A 26,622-nucleotide genomic window follows, 5' to 3' on the forward strand; every position below is an offset into this window, starting at 1 on the left:
AAGAAATTGCCCAACCCCCCCCCATACACATGTATATACATACGTCCACACATGCAAATATACATACCTACACAGCTTTCCATGGTTTACCCCAGACGCTTCACATGCCTTGCTTCAATCCACTGACAGCACGTCAACCCCGGTATACCACATCGCTCCAATTCACTCTATTCCTTGCCCTCCTTTCACCCTCCTGCATGTTCAGGCCCCGATCACACAAAATCTTTTTCACTCCATCTTTCCACCTCCAATTTGGTCTCCCTCTTCTCCTTGTTCCCTCCACCTCCGACACATATATCCTCTTGGTCAATCTTTCCTCACTCATCCTCTTCATGTGCCCAAACCACTTCAAAACACCCTCTTCTGCTCTCTCAACCACGCTCTTTTTATTTCCACACATCTCTCTTACCCTTACGTTACTCACTCGATCAAACCACCTCACACCACACATTGTCCTCAAACATCTCATTTCCAGCACATCCATCCTCCTGCGCACAACTCTATCCATAGCCCACGCCTCGCAACCATACAACATTGTTGGAACCACTATTCCTTCAAACATACCCATTTTTGCTTTCCGAGATAATGTTCTTGACTTCCACACATTCTTCAAGGCCCCCAGGATTTTCGCCCCCTCCCCCACCCTATGATCCACTTCCGCTTCCATGGTTCCATCTGCTGCGCCAGATCCACTCCCAGATATCTAAAACACTTCACTTCCTCCAGTTTTTCTCCATTCAAACTCACCTCCCAATTGACTTGACCCTCAACCCTACTGTACCTCATAACCTTGCTCTTATTCACATTTACTCTTAACTTTCTTCTTCCACACACTTTTCCAAACTCAGTCACCAGCTTCTGCAGTTTCTCACATGAATCAGCCACCAGTGCTGTATCATCAGCGAACAACAACTGACTCACTTCCCAAGCTCTCTCATCCCCAACAGACTTCATACTTGCCCCTCTTTCCAAAACTCTTGCATTCACCTCCCTAACAACCCCATCCATAAACAAATTAAACAACCATGGAGACATCACACACCCCTGCCGTAAACCTACATTCACTGAGAACCAATCACTTTCCTCTCTTCCTACACGCACACATGCCTTACATCCTCGATAAAAACTTTTCACTGCTTCTAACAACTTTCCTCCCACACCATATATTCTTAATACCTTCCACAGAGCATCTCTATCAACTCTATCATATGCCTTCTCCAGATCCATAAATGCTACATACAAATCCATTTGCTTTTCTAAGTATTTCTCACATACATTCTTCAAAGCAAACACCTGATCCACACATCCTCTACCACTTCTGAAACCACACTGCTCTTCCCCAATCTGATGCTCTGTACATGCCTTCACCCTCTCAATCAATACCCTCCCATATAATTTACCAGGAATACTCAACAAACTTATACCTCTGTAATTTGAACACTCACTCTTATCCCCTTTGCCTTTGTACAATGGCACTATGCACGCATTCCGCCAATCCTCAGGCACCTCACCATGAGTCATACATACATTAAATAACCTTACCAACCAGTCAACAATACAGTCACCCCCTTTTTTAATAAATTCCACTGCAATACCATCCAAACCTGCTGCCTTGCCGGCTTTCATCTTCCGCAAAGCTTTCACTACCTCTTCTCTGTTTACCAAATCATTTTCCCTAACCCTCTCACTTTGCACACCACCTCGACCAAAACACCCTATATCTGCCACTCTATCATCAAACACATTCAACAAACCTTCAAAATACTCACTCCATCTCCTTCTCACATCACCACTACTTGTTATCACCTCCCCATTTGCGCCCTTCACTGAAGTTCCCATTTGCTCCCTTGTCTTACGCACTTTATTTACCTCCTTCCAGAACATCTTTTTATTCTCCCTAAAATTTAATGATACTCTCTCACCCCAACTCTCATTTGCCCTTTTTTTCAACTCTTGCACCTTTCTCTTGACCTCCTGTCTCTTTCTTTTATACATCTCCCACTCAATTGCATTTTTTCCCTGCAAAAATCGTCCAAATGCCTCTCTCTTCTCTTTCACTAATACTCTTACCTCTTCATCCCACCACTCACTACCCTTTCTAATCAACCCACCTCCCACTCTTCTCATGCCACAAGCATCTTTTGCGCAATCCATCACTGATTCCCTAAATACATCCCATTCCTCCCCCACTCCCCTTACTTCCATTGTTCTCACCTTTTTCCATTCTGTACTCAGTCTCTCCTGGTACTTCCTCACACAGGTCTCCTTCTCAAGCTCACTTACTCTCACCACCCTCTTCACCCCAACATTCACTCTTCTTTTCTGAAAACCCATACAAATCTTCATCTTAGCCTCCACAAGATAATGATCAGACATATATATACACTAAACACTTTCAACAATTGTTTTCTGTCTCTTGTACAATTTCTCAATATCATACCGCTCGTTACTTGGACTGGTAAGTGCTATCTTCTCAATGAAAATAACATCAAATTCTTTTACATAGTTTTCACTTTCTATCGCTCTCTCTGATGGGCCTTTATACAGCGTCACCAGTGTATTCTTACTTGTTCCATATTTTCTCAAATGTTTCATCATTAAATCTCATTAGATTCACCTCTGGCCAGTTATATATCATGTCCAAGTCTTTTAGTATCTCCTTTTGATCAGCCTTTGATCCAATCATTGTTACTATGCTTTTATACTTCATTCTCAATGTCTGATATCATCACTGTAAAGAAAACTGAGGTTAACACCGTGTTTGTGGTATGAGAGAAAGAGTACCTAATTACTTTCAAGGACTTAGGATAAGATATTGCCAAATGGCAGGGCTTCCACATAGCATTCCCCAAAGGAAAATAGTTGCATGGAACAATTCATTTGAGTTACATCTTTGAAAGTGTTATGTATATGAGAGAGAGAGAGAGAGAGAGAGAGAGAGAGAGAGAGAGAGAGAGAGAGAGAGAGAGAGAGAGATACTTTTTATGATAAGACTTTGCCAATGGTCAGGGGTAGGTATAGTACTTTGCACTCACCATATGCCTTGCTTGATTAATAATGTTGATTCTCTAAGCCACCACACATTTTACAAAATGAACCATTCCTGGATTCATCTGGAAATGTTTTCATCAATATAACAAGTTTTCTTTTCAATGTTTCTGAAGCTGTCTAAAATATTTCTGATTTCTTTTGATGATGCAGTGAATAACCTTTCTGTATCTTTTGTATGGCTCTCATATATCTTTGATTAATACCTTTTTGTACTTCACAGTATTGATGCTGACCTAATAATTCTTTTTCACATTTATGAGATACTTTTAAGCCCAAGATATCAATTCTAACCTCAATTTACTGTCATGCATAATATATTTCTCTTCTCTTTATCCTGTAAAGTTTTTTCAACTTCTCATGATTTCATATTTCCCATCCCCTTAGTTTTGCTTATAAGTCTCGGAATTCTCTCGGATCTGTTTACATCTGTTTCTTTGATTGATGATCATCAACTGATGCTTCTTATCTAAACACAACAGCCAGAGAGTGAATGTGAGTGAATCAAGCCATTTCTTCATCTGTTCCTGATGCTACCTTCATAATATGAGAAACAGAGAATATATGTGAAAGACTTAAACATTAAAATTTCTATCATTAGCTTTCTGTCTCTCAGAGTGAAACCTCTCATTTATCATATCAATCATTACTGTAACTGGTTTGACAGTGCTATCTTATCAATGTCCTACTTGAATTTAAGGGTTTCATTTCTTTAATACGACTTCTACATCTTTGACTTTTGATTTACTTTCTGTCTTACCCTATTGGACCCTTTTGCAGCATTACCAATACACAGTCAACCAATTCATGACTTCTTTACTTTGATTTTTCATCACAAAATTCAATCAAGTTCTACCCAACCACAAGTTATATTCAGGTCATCTTGCAATTTTTCTTGTCTTCTTTTGTTACTATTATCTTACCCATTTCCACTGTTATCTGTAAAACATCTAACATAAATTCTTTTATCTCTACCAATATCAGATATTAGTACAATAATCAATATTGAGACTACTATGATTCCTTGAGGTAATTTGGAGAGAACATCCTCTTTTTCAGTCAGGACTGTTACCAATGAATTTTCTATTAGCTATAAACTTTTTGCTCCATTTTCCTGGTTAACTTTCCATATTTTGTTCTGTTCTCAAATAAATCTCCAGTTTACTTTGTTGAATGCATTAGTTAAGTCAAGAAAGTCAGTCTCCATTCGCTTTCCTTGCAACTGAGTTTCATAAATGTTTACATCATAATGGACAAAGCATGAAGTCTGTGTTGTTATACTTGGCACAAATCCATAATGGCAATCATTTCTAAAATTGTTACTGATCAAGGTTGCAGCCAGGGTCATGAGTGTAATAGACCTCCAATGATTTTATTAGGTATATTTTTTCACTTTTTCAAAGACCATAATTACAGGTGATGCCAAGCTAACTGATGTTTACTGCTCTAGTATGAATTTGGAGCCTTCTTTGTGCAAAGTTGTTGCATAAGCCACTTTGTGCATATCTGCATCATCAGTTTTGCTACTATTGTTTTTTTGAGGAAAATCAGTGGAATTCCATTATTTCCTAGGACTGAAACCTCTGTGTTAATTATGTTATAATTATGTAATTTTCTGCTCTTCAATATCTGTATCAATACTCTCATTATGATTAAACACTTTATGATCTACAGCTTCTTTACTTTTCTTTTGAACACCCATTTGAAATGGTCAGATTGCATTTTTCATATTTCTCCCACTTTGAAAGTCTCAATTTCATATTTCTGTCATTTTCTTTACTCATGCACCTCATAACACATTTGGATTCTGCTCTTTGCTTTCTATTGCTATCCTCTTATCTAGTCTCTGTTCTCTTCAGTGATATTCCATAGTTTCACTGTCAGAATTTATTTCAATTCCCAACTCTTCTACCATTTCTCAGGTTTGGACATCTTTCCTGTTTCTTCCAGTTTTTTTCTATTCAGCCACTGTCTTTAGTTTTTGGTATCTTCTGCCAGCAAAAATTTTCTTTTAAGGTGGTACTTATCTTTCAACTATATATCCTATTGACTTATAAAACATTCATGTTAGTGTTTACATTGTTGTTACTGAGGACCTCACCAAAGTTTGTACCCAGTATCGGATCATTAATCCCTTTCCACATTATTTGTTATAACGTAAGTTAATGTTGCTCATTTCACTAGATTATTCCACAGCTAAAATTTGTTTCTCTTCATCCAATTAATTTCTATTTCATTGTTATTTCTATGATGTTATGATCTGAGAGAGTCTACATGCAAGCACCTACAACGAGATTTAACCATGAGGCAGGGCTAGCATGAGAGTGAGTTTGAGGGAAAGAGGTTGGAATTAACATGGTAGAATACAAGAGCAAGGATTCAAGTCTTGCTAAGAAAATTCAACAAATGCCTTACCCTCATGATATCGGGGTATTGCCGAAATGGTTTTCCACATGGTGCATAATAAATAACCTCTCCACGAACTCCAGACTGGGTGATAGTTCGCATGGTTGTCTCTCGTCGCCAGCCATACATGAGGGGAACCCGCAGTGATACTTCATCTGTTATCATTTTCCTTTTCTTGGTTGGTGGAGCTAAGAGAGAAGCAAATAAGTTACTATTTGAAAATTGAGGAACCTTAAATACATCCTACTATTTTCAATGATTAATGGACTTGCTTATGTACAGTGGAATGAGAATATGTAAAACAGCAGAGCTAACTATTCTGAATTTATGCTATAACACAGCTTCATGTTCTACATCAATTAATACTATATGGGTGCCTTCACTCCAAGTTTTCAACTTTGTTTTCCTCTTACACAACTGATAACCTGGACACATCGGTAATTCATAATCAATCCCTCATCACATTTATCCACAACCATCTTAATCATTCTCGATTTTCCAACTTTTTTTTATAAAGGATATAAATAACTACTAAATGATGTTAGTAAAATGTGTATGGCTACATTAAAGGATGGAATATCATTCTTAAATCCAAAGTTTAGATTTTTTCAGAGTACACAAATAACAATCTTTATGGTGGAGCTTTCTAATTATTACATGTCATTTGAATATATGTATATATATACTACACTGCACATTCATAAAATATCAATTCACAGTACTTACCTAAGATTCTTTCCAGTCTACACTTTGAACAAACGTAGATGGGTATGGTTTCATTACATAAAAAAATGAAATGCTGAGCATTAAATGCTTGCTGTACAGAAATAACTTGGAAGAGCACAGAGGATTTACTACCTACCTCAAATTCACACTTTGGGCATTCACTTCTCAATATAGCAGAAATTTTAATTTAAAATTTTTTTGATTCACATTTTGGATATTTTCAGACTATGAATGTTCAGACTAAGACCATTACCCGGACTTATTTACAATGATCCCCTATACACACACATATATATATATATATATATATATATATATATATATATATATATATATGGAATACCATCCATATATATATATATATATATATATATATATATATATATATATATTTTTTTTTTTTTTTTTTTTTTGCTGTCTCCCGCGTTTGCGAGGTAGCGCAAGGTAGCGTTAAGAACAGAGGACTGGGCCTTTGAGGGAACATCCTCACCTGGCCCCCTTCTCCGTTCCTTCTTTTGGAAAATTAAAAAAAAACGAGAGGGGAGGATTTCCAGCCCCCCGCTCCCTCCCCTTTTAGTCGCCTTCTACGACACGCTGGAAATCCTCCCCTCTCATTATTTTTTTTTTAATTTTCCAAAAGAAGGAATAGAGAAGGGGGCCAGGTGAGGATGTTCCCTCAAAGGCCCAGTCCTCTGTTCTTAATGCTACCTCGCTAATGCGGGAAATGGCGAAGTTTGAAAGAAAATATATATATATATATATATATATATATATATATATATATATATATATATATATGTGTGTGGAAGTCGAGAACATTATCTCGGAAAGCAAAAATGGGTATGTTTGAAGGAATAGTGGTTCCAACAATGTTGTATGGCGTGGACTATGGATAGAGTTGTGCGCAGGAGGATGGATGTGCTGGAAATGAGATGTTTGAGGACAATGTGTGGTGTGAGGTGGTTTGATCGAGTGAGTAACGTAAGGGTAAGAGAGATGTGTGGAAATAAAAGGGGCGTGGTTGAGAGAGCAGAAGAGGGTGTTTTGAAGTGGTTTGGGCACATGGAGAGAATGAGTGAGGAAAGATTGACCAAGAGGATATATGTGTCGGAGGTGGAGGGAACGAGGAGAAGAGGGAGACCAAATTGGAGGTGGAAAGATGGAGTGAAAAAGATTTTGTGTGATCGGGGCCTGAACATGCAGGAAGGTGAAAGGAGGGCAAGGAATAGAGTGAATTGGAGCGATGTGGTATACCGGGGTTGACGTGCTGTCAGTGGATTGAATCAAGGCATGTGAAGCGTCTGGGGTAAACCATGGAAAGCTGTGTAGGTATGTATATTTGCGTGTGTGGACGTATGTATATACATGTGTATGGGGGCGGGGGTTGGGCCATTTCTTTCGTCTGTTTCCTTGCGCTACCTCGCAAACGCGGGAGACAGCGACAAAGTATAAAAAAAAAAAAAAAATATATATATGTTTGAAGGAATAGTGGTTCCAACAATGTTGTATGGTTGCGAGGCGTGGGCTATGGATAGAGTGGTGCGCAGGAGGATGGATGTGCTGGAAATGAGATGTTTGAGGACAATGTGTGGTGTGAGGTGGTTTGATCGAGTGAGTAACGTAAGGGGTAAGAGAGATGTGTGGAAGTAAGGAGAGCATGGTTGAGAGAGCAGAGGAGGGTGTTTTGAAGTGGTTTGGGCACATGGAGAGGATGAGTGAGGAAGGATTGACCAAGAGGATGTGTGTGTCGGAGGTGGAGGGAACAAGGAGAGGAGGGAGACCAAATTGGGGGTGGAGAGATGGAGTGAAGGAGATTTTGTGTGATCGGGGCCTGAACATGCAGGAGGGTGAAAGGAGGGCAAGGAATAGAGTGAATTGGAGCGATGTGGTATACCGGGGTTGACGTGCTGTCAGTGGATTGAAGCATGGCATGTGAAGCGTCTGGGGTAAACCATGGAAAGCTGTGTAGGTATGTATATTTGCGTGTGTGGACGTATGTATATACATGTGTATGGGGGGGGGTTGGGCCATTTCTTTCGTCTGTTTCCTTGCGCTATCTCGCAAACGCGGGAGACAGCGACAAAGTATAAAAAAAAAATATATATATATATATATATATATATATATATATATATATATATATATATATTATCCCTGGGGATAGGGGATTAAGAATACTTCCCACGTATTCCCTGCGTGTCATAGAAGGCGACTAAAAGGGGAGGGAGTGGGGGACTGGAAATCCTCCCCTCTCTTTTTTTTTTTTTTTTTTAATTTTCCAAAAGAAGGAACAGAGGGGGCCAGGTGAGGATATTCCAAAAAAGGCCCAGTCCTCTGTTCCTAACGCTACCTCGTTAACGTGGGAAATGGCGAAATAGTTTAAAAGAAAGAAGAAAGATATATATATATATATATATATATATATATATATATATATATATATATATATATATATATATATATATATTCTGCCATTTACAAGGAAAAGTAAAATAATTATCGCAATTCTTAGAAAAGAAAATGTTAGTCTGTAGGGGCTCAACAATAGATAGGTCTGGTTTCAGTGTAATATACATGACATCTAAAGAGCATGTGTGCTGTCGGTTTGTTCTCAGTAAGGTGAGAAAAGCACTTGGGTATGAAGATATGATAATGATACTCTATAAAACTAAATCTTTTTTCAACTTCTGCTTTCTATATAGAATTTCCCTAAGTGCCATAACATTCTTGAGGGCAATGTTTTCAGTATCTTTCAGGAGATATATAAAATGATTAATTAACCTTTACACAGCAGCCAACAACAATTTATGTACTTACTTTTCCTGCCTCTATTTAAATATCCGATAGACTCATCGTGTACTATTATTACTTAAAAAAGTGTCTTCCATCACCAAGATGACTTGAGGAAAAATTCTACCCTCCTTGACACCCCTACAACTATTATGAGCGCATGGCCATCCACCTAAATACTGTGCGTACATGATCCCATGGAAAATATTTAGATCACTGGATAACCTAGGTAATTAAAAGGAACAACTGATATGTGTCACTTAGTGATGACAATGAAGAAGAAAAACAAGAGGTATAAAAACATGGGTCAGGTTTAGAGTGATTTCAGCATGATTATGTGAATGGAGGAAGGCCTGCACAGGATGTACTTGTGGAATTACATTATAACTGCACCTAATTTTCTCTGTGTGTAATCCTGGGGTAATATATATCTATATTTCTGATGCTCGTTCCCTTTGAACCCTCACTCAAGGGATGGAGACACACACAAAAAACAAACAAAAAGTCTCCATAACTAGTGAACTCCAATGCCACATCTTAGCCTTTATTGCCCCACCTTTAACAGGCCACTGGCAAAGGATAACTCTAGTTTGGAATTTTCAGAGGTTCCTACTTAATATTCCTACCGACTACTTCTACCTAATGTATCTACCTAGTGTTCCTGCCTTGTGTTCCAATCCACTACTACCCAATGTTCCTACCTACTGCTTCTACCAAATGCTCATGTTTAATGTTCCTACCTACTACATCAGTACTCTATCTATTACTCTAAGAAAAAAATGCTTCAAATGTCCTCTTCTTAGATATGAAGCACTCGATCCATATAAACTTACTTCTTGCATGAAAGGTGTAATATTTCTACACTTATTCATGAAACTCTTCACTGATGCTTTAACATAAGATAAAAATCTCTATATTGTGTGTATGAACTAAGGTACAACATTCAGTATAAAGAAATAAATCTCCCTCACATGGAATGTTAGTATGAAAGGTGTATTATATCTAATCATATTCATTATTTACCGCCAATACTGTTCCTGTGTGTGATATATGAGCACAGGTGGAAGACAAGTTCAACAGAAAGAATGAAATGTCATCTTCACATCTTCCTTTTTTATCAGGAGCAATTCAAATGTTATGTTATACTCAACACACACCTCCACCTGCTCACTTAGCAGTGTACCTGGCCAACACAGATAATTAGAAATTTCATTCTATAATCTGTTTCTTTTGAATGCTAATCCATCATTTCATAAAGGAAACGGAATTAATTTCTTTTCACATCCTGTGCTGGAATTTCTGGACCAGGCCTACTATTTAATGTGTTAAAAGAAATATTTCATGCAAAACGAAAATTGAATGCAATAGTTGGTCAACATTATTCAAGAAAGTGCTACAAAGGGAAACAAAAACGGATATTCATTCCTCTAAGCGGTGAACCATTTCTTTAAGCATATTTATGCATCATCTGATCTGATGTATGTCTCAAAATCTACCATTATCAAAAATTTCCACTTTCCAATTTTCAAGATTTTCATCAACATAACTTTTCCCAATATATCTGTTTCATTTCATCTATGCTACATATGATAAAAAGAATAGTAAAACTAAAATGCCAAAGTCTCGGGTAAATATTTCATATGTATACTGCTGAATACTTAAAACATGATGATGCCAAGGAAATTTTTTAAATATCCTGCATCAACAAGAAAGAAGAAGGTAAACATCATCCACGATAGCCTTGAGGGCAAAATTTTTTCAGGGAATCAGTTTAGGTATCACCATTTTTGTATGGTATGAGGAGGGAGTTCTGCAATTGTAAGGCCACATCATTTTAGTAGTCTGTTTATGTTTCTCCAGACATAACAATACTTTTCGAGGCATACTCATTCAATCTCACTGCTAGGGAAGTGAAAACACTTTTGAGCTTGTCATTTAGCTCCCCACATATCTTTATATCATCCACAACAACTCTTTCCTCTGAAGCCTTAACCCGATTAGCTGCTCTTTAGTTTACAGCTGACTGTGCTGAGGAACTTATAGAAAAGTTTTGGACTACCTCCTATCCTCTCCACAATATTCTTTTCAAAGGTTCCCTCTTCCTGCTCTCTTATCCTGCAGTTACCTATATCTTCTTCAAAGAACATCCTACGGCTCTTTGACTTTTTAACATCTTTTGTTGAACATCTCTATTTTCCAACCTTCCCTCCATACAGTTATAAGTACCCAAGCTCCTACTACTCCATTATAAGCTTCAAAGAATTTTCCAAAACAATTATTTGTATTATGTCTACTCAAGTTCATCTCCTGATTTACGTTTCCATAGAAATAATCTAGTTCTGTATAGTTTCCATGTTTACATCTCCCCTTCAAGTCTGGTTTCATCTGCTTTATCAGGGCATCATTTACCACATAATCAAATTCAAGTTTTGAAGTAAATGATATATTTCCCCGTTAGTATATCATATATGATATTTTCTATCTCCATATTACTATGTATGATCTAGTAAAGAGTGTGTATCAGCTCCTCTGATTCTGGCATACTCAGTGAAATGCTAACAAGAAATTTTCTTTAATATACTTGTATTTCCACATCTCTGTCTTCATGAGAGTCTAGATCCTCCTAATCAATTCTTGTAGTGTGTGGAGCCTATTTCCTAAATTCTGACACATTAGAGCTTGGCATTCCTGTCAAGTAAAAGGAACTGGACTCAGCAAAAGAAATCCCAATAATCCTAACAAATTATCTGGCATTCCCAATAAACATCCATTGGCTTGCCAGCCAATAAAAGCCTCAAAAACAATTGATATAGTGTGAAGGTTTGTTTATATCCTGCCACTGTCACTGAACTCATAGCTAATCTTCAAAAAAGCACTGGTCAAAGAAAAGTCAGGTCTATAATCACCTAACTACATTCCTATCTACATGAGTGGATTGAAAGCATACACCTCCTCAGACAAATTATACATATCAATTTAAGTCCAAAGAGTTTGAGTAAAGATTTTCCATGCTATTGCATGAACCTCCTAAGTTTTCACTTTGAACATTTCATTCACTCAATTAACCCTCAAACATTGGTGTTCGTTTTCAGGGTCATCCACCTCTGCAGCAAGATATAATACTTCTTTTCTTCCTAAAATAAAATGTCTATCTTACTCTTTACATAATAATTTTCCTCAAACGTGTCTGTGAATTTTCACAGCCAGCCAACTGCATGGGCCTCTCACAGAAGTGACAGATGGCAAGCACAAGCAGGTAATCTCATGTTTTTTAACTTTACCAATTATATTTGTATTACTTGAATAATCATTAGTGAATGAGTAACATTAATCATCTGGATGCCTACTTCATTTCCAGGGCCAGTACCTAAATGAGTAGCTTTACTAAGAAAAACTAAACTGTTCACAAAGTTTTTATTACTTTCTATGAGTAACGATACTAAAATTTCTGTATTCAAAACTGAAATTGGATTAAAATCAATGTTTTTTACTTGAAAATATTTTTTTTAGAAAAAAATCATGAAAAATATGTATATGCACTAACTGGCCCTATTAATTCCAATGAGGCCAAATGATTATCTAAAGCACAGCCAATGCATTTTCAATACCATACATCTTCGTAATACTCCCATATATATGTACGTGCTTTATTATCTCGGAAAAAATTGACATAACCGTGTTGGTATGATTCGGCTTAATGTCAGGAAAATCAACATGCAAAGTATGGTAATACCATTTTATTAAAAAAAAAACATATGAAATATGATATATACAAAATATTTTCTATCAACAATGCTCCTATCCTCATGGTTCCCACTAAGGGGTGGCTGTGACAGAAAATCCTGTATTATTTTGGACAGTATCAATATACTAGTACTGTGCTACATGAAAATAAAACATTTACATGAAATGCAAACAAATTACTTGAAAGTTTACATAAAAAAAAAGGGGAGCAATCTCTATGCACATCACTATGGCAGGGTGGATGTCGTGGGTGTCTGGTGCCAGTAAGTTCCCTCCCGTGTACATAAATGGCAGAACTTTCAGTGTGGCGTTCATTTCAACTCTTGAAGGGTGTTGTCGAACACTGCATTAGTGGAAATACTTTTTTACCATTTTTTTCACCGCTGTGGAGAAAATTTGAACCGAGCGTTTAATATCAATGAGACTGAAGCCAAACCGTGGCCAAAGGGTTAAGAGCTAATGAAGAAAGCTATGAAAAAATATATTAATAATGATATCAATAATATGATAAAATTCATAATATTAACGAATATAAGGAGGTATGTGGAAAGGTCTGTGGGACCTGGTTGTGGATGGGGAGCTTGGGTTTTGGTTAACTACATGACAGATAGAGAGTGGATGTGAGCGGATGCAGCCTTACTTCGTCTGTTCCTGGCACTACCTCACTAATGCAGGAAATGTTGATCAATTATAAAAAAACTTAAGTTTTTGTTTTTGTTTTCACACTGGCTCACTCTGTTTCTCACATCCACATTCTCCGATCTTATTCTTGTAAATATCTTTGTGATTATCCATTGATGAGTTAGCTTAATGCTTACAAAAGAAAACTGCAAAAAAATATATATAATGAGTTTCCAAACAATTTTGTGAGTATGAATGTAATACCAATGTTCACAAAGAGGCAGGTCCCTTTACATAAGCTACACCCACCCATGTGCCAGTTCTTTTCAGTTCATAAGTTTGCTAAAATCCTAATGAAGAGAACTGTGCAGAAAAAATATATCAATAATGTCAGTTTCCAGATACTTTGCAAGTACAACAGATATATTAATCTTCATGCAGCTACAGCTGGTGGGTTACTGACACTCTTCAGCACAGGCTGATGTAGGAACCCCATCTTCTTTTATAACAAATATGCTGTCAAAATACTAATAGAAACCCCAAAGCTTCCTATGTAAAAAAAAATCTAGTGTCGTAATACTGATGTTTTGATTTCAAAAATTTTTTCAAATAGACACCAGAGCAGTGTCCAACATGAGAAAAAGTTAAGGGTTTATCAGTAAATCACAGTGGCACCCAGGATGCACAAAATTGTTCAAGAAACTACCTGAAAATTAGTATATTTTTCTCTGTCAGTGTGTCCTGAGGAAGGCTTATACTGGCAGCATGGGTGTTCATCACCTATGTAAGCATACACTATGTATGTGTTTTTTCAGAACCTAATTTCATTCTATATAAAGTCCCTTGCCAACCATGTGGGATACATTCCTGGCAAATCCTGTGGTTGGCAAAACCATAGTTAGTGAAGTACTAGCCTTATGGAAAACTTGATTAGGGAGAGTGACCTTAGAGAGGCAAACAATAATTCCTATCATGTGTTCTTCAAAATAAAAAATCAGCATCTTATACCTCAGTCACATATTTGCTCTTTATAAGTATAAAGAAATGATGTACAAAACTGTACATTAAAGGAATAATGACAAAATATATACAGAACAATGGCTGTAAATCAACCCTTTTGCTCTGCACCTGGCATCGGTACTCTTACAAAACAACCAGCCAACTATGCTACATGAATGGCGACCTCATTTTTCATTGAGTTATACTACACTGCTGACTCACTAACACTAAAATGCCTCCTAATCGGTACTGCACTATCACCAATGCATGGTGATCATACAAGCCCACTTTTTTTCACTAAACACATCACTTTCCCTGCCCTTCTTTGGGAAGCACAACTTCCATAAATAGCTTTATTTCTAAAGGCTACTTATAGGGGCACCACGGACAGTAAAGGCATTCCTCAAATAAAAAATATTCATTATCATGATTTCATTATCAAGGTATATATGTTATTGGAATCAGAAGTAAGTACGGAGGGAAGACCACAAAAACGTGATCACTAAACAAGAAAATGATCACCCCATAGATCTTGAAAATCCCGTTATTTTATATCCCTCTGTTGATTATGCCACATATAATGTCACTGCATATGTCTTAATTGCTAACATTAAGAACTTTAATTTGTCCCCAGGCAATTCTAAAGTCCATCCCAACATAAACCAAATCATCATAAGACAAGTGACAAAATGCAAAAACATAAAAAAGTTGTTCATGAAACATCTAGCTACCCAGGTCAACCTGACCCTCCTTAATCACTCTCTCTTACAAGGGTTACAACCAGACATAGCTGACAGTGCTGGACCTAGATAGATTGGTGATGTACGGCACTGTGATGGGACTTAAATAACTTTGTTAAGTACTGGCACCTGATGGGGTGGATTGTCTCCATGAAATATGTCGTGCCACATGAGCAGAAAAATACATGTTAAGTAAAATTGTATGAACTCCTACTGAATTGCGAATTTCACCTTCATATATTTTATCATTATTATCATCATTATACACAACTGCTGTTTCCCGTGTCAGTGAGGTAGTGCCAGGAAACAAAGAAATTATCATTATTATCATTATCATTTTCCTTTCCTTTCATACATATTCGCCATTTCCTGCGTTAGCAAGGTAGCGTTAAGAACAGAGGGCTGAGCCTTAGAGGGAATATCCTCACTTGGCCCCCTTCTCTGTTCCTTCTTTTGGAAAATTAAAAACCAGAGGGGAGGATTTCCAGTCCCCTGCTCCCTCCACTTTTAGTCGCCTTCCATAACACGCAGGGAATACATGGGAAGTATCATTATATGGTTGCAAGGCATGGGCCATGGATAGGGTTGTGTGGAGGAGGGAGTTTTGTGATGGAAATCAAATGTTTGAGGACAATATGTGGTGTGAGGTGGTTTGATCGAGTAAATAATGAAAGGGTAAGAGAGATTTGTGGTAATAAAAAGAGTGTGGCTGAGAGAGCAGAAGAGGGTGTGTTGAAATGGTATGGACACATGGGGAGAATGAGTGAGGAAAAATTAACAAAGAAGATATATGTGTCATAGGTGTAGGGAAGGAGAAGCAGGAGACCAAATTGGACGTGGAAGGAAGGAGTGAGAAAGATTTTGAGCTATCAGGGCCTGAAGATACAGGAGGGTGAAAGGCGTGCTAGGAACAGAGTGAATTGGAACGATGTGGTATACCGGGGTCAACATGCTGTCAATGGAATGAACAAGGCCATGTGAAGCGTCTGGGGTAAACCATGGAAAGGTCTGTGGGGTCTGCATGTGGAAAGGGAGCTGTGGTTTTGGTGCATTACACATGACAGCTAAACTGAGTGTGAATGAATGTGGCCTTTTTATGTCTTTTCCTGGCACTATCTCACTGAAGGGTGAATGCCATTTCATGTGTGATGGGGTGGCAATGGGAATGGATGAAGGCAGCAAGTATGAATACATGTGTATATATGTATATGTATACATACGTTGAAATGTATATTTATGTATATGTGTGTGTATGGGCGTTTATGTATATACATGTGGATGTGGGTGAGTTGGGCCATTCCTCATCTGTTTGCTTGCGCTACCTTGCTGATGTAGGAGACGGCGATTAAGTATACTAAATAAGTATAATTATCATGTAGCATCAGAAGCGTGGGAGGTTGGTTGATTAGAAAGGGTAGTGAGTGGTGGGATGAAGAAGTAAGATTATTAGTGAAAGAGAAGAGAGAGGCATTTGGACGATTTTTGCAGGGAAATAATGCAAATGACTGGGAGATGTATAAAAGAAAGAGGCAGGAGGTCAAGAGAAAGGTGCAAGAGGTAAAAAAGAGGGCAAATGAGAGTTGGGGTGAGAGAGTATCATTAAATTTTAGGGAGAATAAAAAGATGTTTTGGAAGGAGGTAAATAAAGTGCATAAGACAAGGGAGCAAATGGGAACTTCAGTGAAGGGCGCTAATGGGGAGGTGATAACAAGCAGTGGTGATGTGAGAAGGAGATGGAGTGAGTATTTTGAAGGTTTGTTGAATGTGTTTGATGGTAGAGTGGCAGATATAGGGTGTGTTTTGGTTGAGGTGGTGTGCAAAGTGAGAGGATTAGGGAGAATGATTTGGTCAACAGAGAAGAGGTAGTAAAAGCTTTGCGGAAGATGAAAGCCGGCAAGGCAGCAGGTTTGGATGGTATTGCAGTGGAATTTATCAAAAAAGGGGGTGACTGTATTGTTGACTGGATGGTAAGGTTATTCAATGTATGTATGATTCTTGGTGAGGTGCCTGAGGATTGGCGGAATGCTTGCATAGTGCCACTGTGCAAAGGCAAAGGGGATAAGAGTGAGTGCTCTAATTACAGAGGTATATGTTTGTTGAGTATTCCTGGTAAATTATATGGGAGGGTATTGATTGAGAGGGTGAAGGCATGTACAGAGCATCAGATTGAGGAAGAGCAGTGTGGTTTCAGAAGTGGTAGAGGATGTGTGGATCAGGTGTTTGCTTTGAAGAATGTATGTGAGAAATACTTAGAAAAGCAAATGGATTTGTATGTAGCATTTATGGATCTGGAGAAGGCATATGATAGAGTTGATAGAGATGCTCTGTGAAAGGTACTAAGAATATATGGTGTGGGAGGCAAGTTGTTAGAAGCAGTGAAAAAGTTTTATTAAGGATGTAGGGCATGTGTATGTGTAGGATGAGAGGAAAGTGATTGGTTCTCAGTGAATGTAGGTTTGCGGCAGGGGTGTGTGATGTCTCCATGGTTGTTTAATTTGTTTATGGATGGGGTTGTTAGGGAGGTGAATGCAAGAGTTTTGGAAAGAGGGGCAAGTATGCAGTCTGTTCTGGATGAGAGAGCTTGGGAAGTGAGTCAGTTGTTGTTTGCTGATGATACAGCGCTGGTGACTGATTCATGTGAGAAACTGCAGAAGCTGGTGACTGAGTTTGGTAAAGTGTGTGAAAGAAGAAAGTTGAGAGTAAATGTGAATAAGAGAAAGGTTATTAGGTACAGTAAGGTTGAGGGTCAAGTCAATTGGGAGGTAAGTTTGAATGGAGAAAAACTAGAGGAAGTGAAGTGTTTTAGATATCTGGGAGTGGATTTGGTAGCAGATGGAACCATGGAAACAGAAGTGAATCATAGGGTAGTGGAGAGGGCGAAAGTTCTGGGAGCCTTGAAGAATGTTTGGAAGTCGAGAACATTGTCTCGGAAAGCAAAATTGGGTATGTTTGAAGGAATAGTGGTTCCAACAATGTTGTATGGTTGCAAGGCGTGGGCTATGGATAAAGTTGTGTGCAGGAGGGTGGATGTGCTGGAAATGAGATATCTGAGACAGTATGTGGTGTGAGTTGGTTTGATCGAGTAAGTAATAATAGGGTAAGAGAGATGTGTGGAAATAAAAAGAGTGTGGCTGAGAGAGTAGAAGAGGGTGTTTTGAAATGGTTTGGTCACATGGAGAGAATGAGTGAGGAAAGATTGACCAAGAGGATATATGTGTCAATAGTGGAGGGAACGAGGAGAAGTGGGAGACCAAATTGGAGGTGGAAAGATGGAGTGAAAAAGATTTTGAGTGATCAGGGCCTGAACATGCAGGAGGGTGAAAGGCGTGCAAGGAATAGAGTGAATTGGAACGATGTGGTATACCGGGGTCGACGTGCTGTCAATGGATTGAACCAGGGCATGTGAAGCGTCTGGGGTAAACCATGGAAAGTTCTGTGGGGCCTGGGTGTGGAAAGGGAGCTGTGGTTTCGGTGCATTATTACATGACAGCTAGAGACTGAATGTGAACGAATGGGGCCTTTGTTGTCTTTTCCTAGCGCTACCTCACACACATGAGGGGGAGGGGGTTGTTATTCCATGTGTGGCGAGGTGGTGATAAGAATAAATAAAGGCAGACAGTATGAATTATGTACATGTGTATATATGTATATGTCTGCGTGTGTATATATATGTATACATTGAGATGTATAGGTATGTATATTTGCGTGTGTGGACGTGTATGTATATACATGTGTATGTGGGTGGGTTGGGCCATTCTTTCATCTGTTTCCTTGTGCTACCTCGCTAACGCAGGAGACAGCGACAAAGCAAAATAAATAAATAAATAAACTATGTCTGCGTCATTCCTATTTCCTTGACATGGCCACTTACGAATCCCGATTCATTACGTCCTGTCGCACTGACCAGCTGCCTTTGTGAAAGTCATACAAAGAATAGGAAACAGTAGGTTCATTTATCTTATATTATCATTATACTTAATCGCTTAGTGCCAGAAAACAGATGAAGAATGGCCCATCCACTCATATACATATATATGTATATATATACATACACATACACAGATATATACATATATACACATGTACATATTCATACTTGCTTACCTTCATCCATTCCTGTCCCTACCCTGCCACATAGGAAATAGCATCGGCATCTAACAGTTACTGTGCAGTTAGAAAAAGCAGCATTTCTCCACCAGTTTCTGTCTAGTTTAGTCACCAATGTAGTTGTGCCAAACTCTCTACCAAACTCTCTCAATTAACCCTGTAGTTTTACAAATATGAAAATAAAGCAATAATATAGAAATTAAGTTATGCCTGTGGCTTAGAAATAAGGAAAATCTTTAAACCCACTTTTAGGTTAGATGCAACAGCATGGTGAACATGGTGAAAGAAGGGTGAATATCAGTATTTAAACTTTGTTGAAATATACCAGAATAATGCTGTGTATATCATCCATACCCAACAAGATGCAATTTTATAAGTGAGAAGAGAACAATGCTGAATATAAAATAAAGAAGGATTCCAACTTAAACTTAATCATTTTGCCAATGTGCTCTCACAAGATCAGTCTCCCCAAAACCAAAATATTTTTCAAACGCCAAAATATAAAAGTGAAAGAAATTTCCTTACGAAATCAAATCAAATCAAATCATACTGTTGGGTCAAATATGGCATGAAATAGGTACCATAAATATTTGCACAGTTGTGAACCGTGCTATATTGCATCATCCATTTCCATGTGAATAATGAATTAGGGAACATGGAAAAAATATAAATATATATAAACTCATTACATTACACAAACATTATCCATAAAATGAAAATAATGTTCATCACACAAAGAAAATGATAAACAAGTATCTGCCTTTTGTAGCATCAATATTTCTTCAGGAATTTAGGACAGGATAGGTAAGGTTCTAGTCATATATTCTTTCTGAAAAGGCTGATACGTATTAGTTCATGCATTATGTAAGAACCTACTGAACAGAACTAAAGAGAAAAAATACCTCTAAAGTAAAGGTGAAATATAACTTACTATCATTCACCAGAATTATTATGAACATTTTTAACAAATATGACCTCTTGCCTCACCTTAAAAAACTGCTAATGCTTTACCATACCATCCATATTTCTGTTAGAATATTTCATAATACTGTGCTCTATGTAAAATTATTGTATGAATTAGTCACAACCTAATTACGAGAATTGTGTATAAAACATGTATGAAATACAATTTATCTTATTCATAAGTGAAAGGTGTATGTTAAGAAAGCAGGCAAAGTGACTCTTGGGGCTAGTTAAGTTTTTCCTACATTTTTCCTGAATATGTAGATAATCATGCATTACTGGCATTACTGGTGAGATCTTATCAAACATAACTATGTAAAGAAAGTAATTTAATACATTTTACCATATCATTAATCAATATGCATGTTATTAACCAAGAGATGAGTGACCAGTTGCCTCCCAAACTGGACAGATTCTAAACTCTACACTGCAGTACTGTCTGCATTTCTGTTACAGTATTTTTCTTAATACTGAATTTTATATAATTCATCTTTAACATATGAATTAGCCAAGGTCCAACTGAATAACATCAATGCCATGTTTTGATTCTGTAGCTGAATTAGACCAGTACTTGAATTCAAGAGATGTGTGAGGTGGGTGTTGACAAGAAAGGTGGTGGTGATGTGAGTGTGTGTGGTATACTGTGTCTGTACTGACATAAGGAAGAGTTTTGGAATATAAGATAAAAAAAACAGATAATCATGGATTTTACAATTAAAAATCATATTCTTTTCATTTCATAATAATCGCACTGAATTTCATTCATTACTTACCACATGCTATTGCTTGAGTAATAAGTAATATGCAAGTACAATATCATTTTTCTTTTTTCTTCAAAATGAAATACCTTTAATAAAACTGGGAAGCACAACAAAATCAAGACAAGCAAAGTTAGAAGACTGGTAAAGAATCCTTTGCCTGGCTGGAAAGTAGGTAGATACATATTGCTTTATGATCCTCCTCAGATGATGCCATCCATACAGCATATAATATTTCTTAAAAGTATTACATTACAATCTATAAACAAGGTAGTTTTCTATAAACAAGAATAAAAAAAAATAAGCATGCAATATGAAAGTGAAAATAGCAAAAAAAAATATGTAATGTCATACAAAACAGCTAAAAAGCAATGCTATTTTGTGGTAAGCATACATCCAGTGATGTCAAGTGTGGCTATGTAGCAGAATGTGCTGGATGATAACATATTAGTTTTATAATTATGCAGCTGGACATAAGCTAAACTTATTCCTATAAAGGTACCACTTGATTTAAGCATATCTGATCCATGCCATTTTTAGAAAAATGCACATGGTCCATCTACAACCTTTTTCAATTTATACAGGCTTAAGTTTGGAATGATGCGATCATCACTGGGCTGGCAGCACAGAGATCTGGTGTTGCCATCATTATGCGAGAAGCACACATATGCATGGTGTGGATATAGTCTACAGTCAAGGATTGCTATAGTACACTGTATATTGCTTGAATTCTACCCATTGCATCTCTAATGTTCTCCTGGAACCAGTGGTGTTAAGATAAGAGCATTTCTGTAAGGCCATCATCCAAGAGGTAAAAGTGGATGTACTAAAACATTTTGACAAGAGAACGATCAAGTGATATCAAGAGTGCCCATGGTCATTGTAAATCTAATTCACAGACTTCATATAATGCAGAAATGATGAAGAAGAGTGCCAAATATGGAACATTAATCACTGCATCTACAACCTAATATTCTGCAAGATCTATTATGGAGAGAATACAATGAATGTTGGACACTTGAATCAAACACCAAACACATAATATTCCCATCAGCAGGCTTTAGATACAAGCAAAGAGTTGGAGTATATATAATGACTTAGCAGTGGAAGCAGGAGCAACAGACATTTCAAGCAAGTCCTGTTTGGTATGTGAATTTTAGGAAATTCTAACATAACCACATAAAGATTACTGTTGAGGCTGCTTAAATTGATGTCCTTCCTTAAAAAAATGTTCTGGGGAGCCCTCAAGACCATTATCGAGGAAGGTGATTATTCTCCTACGTACAAATCTAATGTGGACAAGACTGGCCTATTTTGGAAGAGAATCTTTTGAGGATATACACTTTCCATGAAGAGAAGATTCCATCAGGATTCACGTTAGTTATTTTCTGTTTTTATTAACAGAATTCAGTGTACAGTATATCATAATATTTTGTATTTCCTGGTACGTGTATACTGTAGTTTTTTACTTTTTTTTCATACATATTTGCCAGTCCCGCATTAGTGAGGTAGCGTTGAGAACAGAGGACTATGCCTTTGAGGGAACATTCTCACTTGGCCCCTTCTCTGTTCCTTCTTTTGGAAAATAAAAAATGGAAGGGGAGGATTTCCAGCCTCCTGCTCCCTGGGAACGAGGAGAAGTGGGAGACAAATTGGAGGTGGAAAGATGGAGTGAAAAAGATTTTGAGTGATCAGGGCCTGAACATGCAGGAGGGTGAAAGGCGTGCAAGGAATAGAGTGAAATAGAACGATGTGGTATACTGGGGTCGACGTGCTGTCAATGGATTGAACCAGGGCATGTGAAGCGTCTGGGGTAAACCATGGAAAGTTCTGTGGGGCCTGGGTGTGGAAAGGGAGCTGTGGTTTCGGTGCATTATTACATGACAGCTAGAGACTGAATGTGAACGAATGGGGCCTTTGTTGTCTTTTCCTAGCGCTACCTCACACACATGAGGGGGAGGGGGTTGTTATTCCATGTGTGGCGAGGTGGTGATAAGAATAAATAAAGGCAGACAGTATGAATTATGTACATGTGTATATATGTATATGTCTGCGTGTGTATATATATGTATACATTGAGATGTATAGGTATGTATATTTGCGTGTGTGGACGTGTATGTATATACATGTGTATGTGGGTGGGTTGGGCCATTCTTTCATCTGTTTCCTTGTGCTACCTCGCTAACGCAGGAGACAGCGACAAAGCAAAATAAATAAATAAATAAACTATGTCTGCGTCATTCCTATTTCCTTGACATGGCCACTTACGAATCCCGATTCATTACGTCCTGTCGCACTGACCAGCTGCCTTTGTGAAAGTCATACAAAGAATAGGAAACAGTAGGTTCATTTATCTTATATTATCATTATACTTAATCGCTTAGTGCCAGAAAACAGATGAAGAATGGCCCATCCACTCATATACATATATATGTATATATATACATACACATACACAGATATATACATATATACACATGTACATATTCATACTTGCTTACCTTCATCCATTCCTGTCCCTACCCTGCCACATAGGAAATAGCATCGGCATCTAACAGTTACTGTGCAGTTAGAAAAAGCAGCATTTCTCCACCAGTTTCTGTCTAGTTTAGTCACCAATGTAGTTGTGCCAAACTCTCTACCAAACTCTCTCAATTAACCCTGTAGTTTTACAAATATGAAAATAAAGCAATAATATAGAAATTAAGTTATGCCTGTGGCTTAGAAATAAGGAAAATCTTTAAACCCACTTTTAGGTTAGATGCAACAGCATGGTGAACATGGTGAAAGAAGGGTGAATATCAGTATTTAAACTTTGTTGAAATATACCAGAATAATGCTGTGTATATCATCCATACCCAACAAGATGCAATTTTATAAGTGAGAAGAGAACAATGCTGAATATAAAATAAAGAAGGATTCCAACTTAAACTTAATCATTTTGCCAATGTGCTCTCACAAGATCAGTCTCCCCAAAACCAAAATATTTTTCAAACGCCAAAATATAAAAGTGAAAGAAATTTCCTTACGAAATCAAATCAAATCAAATCATACTGTTGGGTCAAATATGGCATGAAATAGGTACCATAAATATTTGCACAGTTGTGAACCGTGCTATATTGCATCATCCATTTCCATGTGAATAATGAATTAGGGAACATGGAAAAAATATAAATATATATAAACTCATTACATTACACAAACATTATCCATAAAATGAAAATAATGTTCATCACACAAAGAAAATGATAAACAAGTATCTGCCTTTTGTAGCATCAATATTTCTTCAGGAATTTAGGACAGGATAGGTAAGGTTCTAGTCATATATTCTTTCTGAAAAGGCTGATACGTATTAGTTCATGCATTATGTAAGAACCTACTGAACAGAACTAAAGAGAAAAAATACCTCTAAAGTAAAAGTGAAATATAACTTACTATCATTCACCAGAATTATTATGAACATTTTTAACAAATATGACCTCTTGCCTCACCTAAAAAACTGCTAATGCTTTACCATACCATCCATATTTCTGTTAGAATATTTCATAATACTGTGCTCTATGTAAAATTATTGTATGAATTAGTCACAACCTAATTACGAGAATTGTGTATAAAACATGTATGAAATACAATTTATCTTATTCATAAGTGAAAGGTGTATGTTAAGAAAGCAGGCAAAGTGATTCTTGGGGCTAGTTAAGTTTTTCCTATATTTTTCCTGAATATGTAGATAATCATGCATTACTGGCATTACTGGTGAGATCTTATCAAACATAACTATGTAAAGAAAGTAATTTAATACATTTTACCATATCATTAATCAATATGCATGTTATTAACCAAGAGATGAGTGACCAATTGCCTCCCAAACTGGACAGATTCTAAACTCTACACTGCAGTACTGTCTGCATTTCTGTTACAGTATTTTTCTTAATACTGAATTTTATATAATTCATCTTTAACATATGAATTAGCCAAGGTCCAACTGAATAACATCAATGCCATGTTTTGATTCTGTAGCTGAATTAGACCAGTACTTGAATTCAAGAGATGTGTGAGGTGGGTGTTGACACGAAAGGTGGTGGTGATGTGAGTGTGTGTGGTATACTGTGTCTGTACTGACATAAAGAAGAGTTTTGGAATATAAGATAAAAAAAAACAGATAATCATGGATTTTACAATTAAAAATCATATTCTTTTCATTTCATAATAATCGCACTGAATTTCATTCATTACTTACCACATGCTATTGCTTGAGTAATAAGTAATATGCAAGTACAATATCATTTTTCTTTTTTCTTCAAAATGAAATACCTTTAATAAAACTGGGAAGCACAACAAAATCAAGACAAGCAAAGTTAGAAGACTGGTAAAGAATCCTTTGCCTGGCTGGAAAGTAGGTAGATACATATTGCTTTATGATCCTCCTCAGATGATGCCATCCATACAGCATATAATATTTCTTAAAAGTATTACATTACAATCTATAAACAAGGTAGTTTTCTATAAACAAGAATAAAAAAAAATTAGCATGCAATATGAAAGTGAAAATAGCAAAAAAAAATATGTAATGTCATACAAAACAGCTAAAAAGCAATGCTATTTTGTGGTAAGCATACATCCAGTGATGTCAAGTGTGGCTATGTAGCAGAATGTGCTGGATGATAACATATTAGTTTTATAATTATGCAGCTGGACATAAGCTAAACTTATTCCTATAAAGGTACCACTTGATTTAAGCATATCTGATCCATGCCATTTTTAGAAAAATGCACATGGTCCATCTACAACCTTTTTCAATTTATACAGGCTTAAGTTTGGAATGATGCGATCATCACTGGGCTGGCAGCACAGAGATCTGGTGTTGCCATCATTATGCGAGAAGCACACATATGCATGGTGTGGATATAGTCTACAGTCAAGGATTGCTATAGTACACTGTATATTGCTTGAATTCTACCCATTGCATCTCTAATGTTCTCCTGGAACCAGTGGTGTTAAGATAAGAGCATTTCTGTAAGGCCATCATCCAAGAGGTAAAAGTGGATGTACTAAAACATTTTGACAAGAGAACGATCAAGTGATATCAAGAGTGCCCATGGTCATTGTAAATCTAATTCACAGACTTCATATAATGCAGAAATGATGAAGAAGAGTGCCAAATATGGAACATTAATCACTGCATCTACAACCTAATATTCTGCAAGATCTATTATGGAGAGAATACAATGAATGTTGGACACTTGAATCAAACACCAAACACATAATATTCCCATCAGCAGGCTTTAGATACAAGCAAAGAGTTGGAGTATATATAATGACTTAGCAGTGGAAGCAGGAGCAACAGACATTTCAAGCAAGTCCTGTTTGGTATGTGAATTTTAGGAAATTCTAACATAACCACATAAAGATTACTGTTGAGGCTGCTTAAATTGATGTCCTTCCTTAAAAAAATGTTCTGGGGAGCCCTCAAGACCATTATCGAGGAAGGTGATTATTCTCCTACGTACAAATCTAATGTGGACAAGACTGGCCTATTTTGGAAGAGAATCTTTTGAGGATATACACTTTCCATGAAGAGAAGATTCCATCAGGATTCACGTTAGTTATTTTCTGTTTTTATTAACAGAATTCAGTGTACAGTATATCATAATATTTTGTATTTCCTGGTACGTGTATACTGTAGTTTTTTACTTTTTTTTCATACATATTTGCCAGTC

General features: G+C 37.1%; 1 protein-coding gene across 33 annotated transcripts in view; it reads right to left on the bottom strand.

Annotated features, from left to right (window-relative positions):
• The window catches only part of tou (bromodomain adjacent to zinc finger domain 2B toutatis), a 1,094,933-nt gene that overhangs the window by 414,037 nt on the left and 654,274 nt on the right, over positions 1-26,622 (bottom strand). For all 33 annotated transcript variants that reach the window (XM_071667361.1, XM_071667356.1, XM_071667362.1 and 30 more), the window contains one exon: positions 5,464-5,642. In XM_071667361.1, the coding sequence (XP_071523462.1) occupies positions 5,464-5,642 (179 nt within the window). The remainder of the gene's footprint in view (positions 1-5,463; positions 5,643-26,622) is intronic.

This window comes from Panulirus ornatus, chromosome 12 (genome assembly GCF_036320965.1).
Source record: "Panulirus ornatus isolate Po-2019 chromosome 12, ASM3632096v1, whole genome shotgun sequence".
Taxonomy (NCBI): Eukaryota; Metazoa; Arthropoda; class Malacostraca; order Decapoda; family Palinuridae; genus Panulirus; species Panulirus ornatus.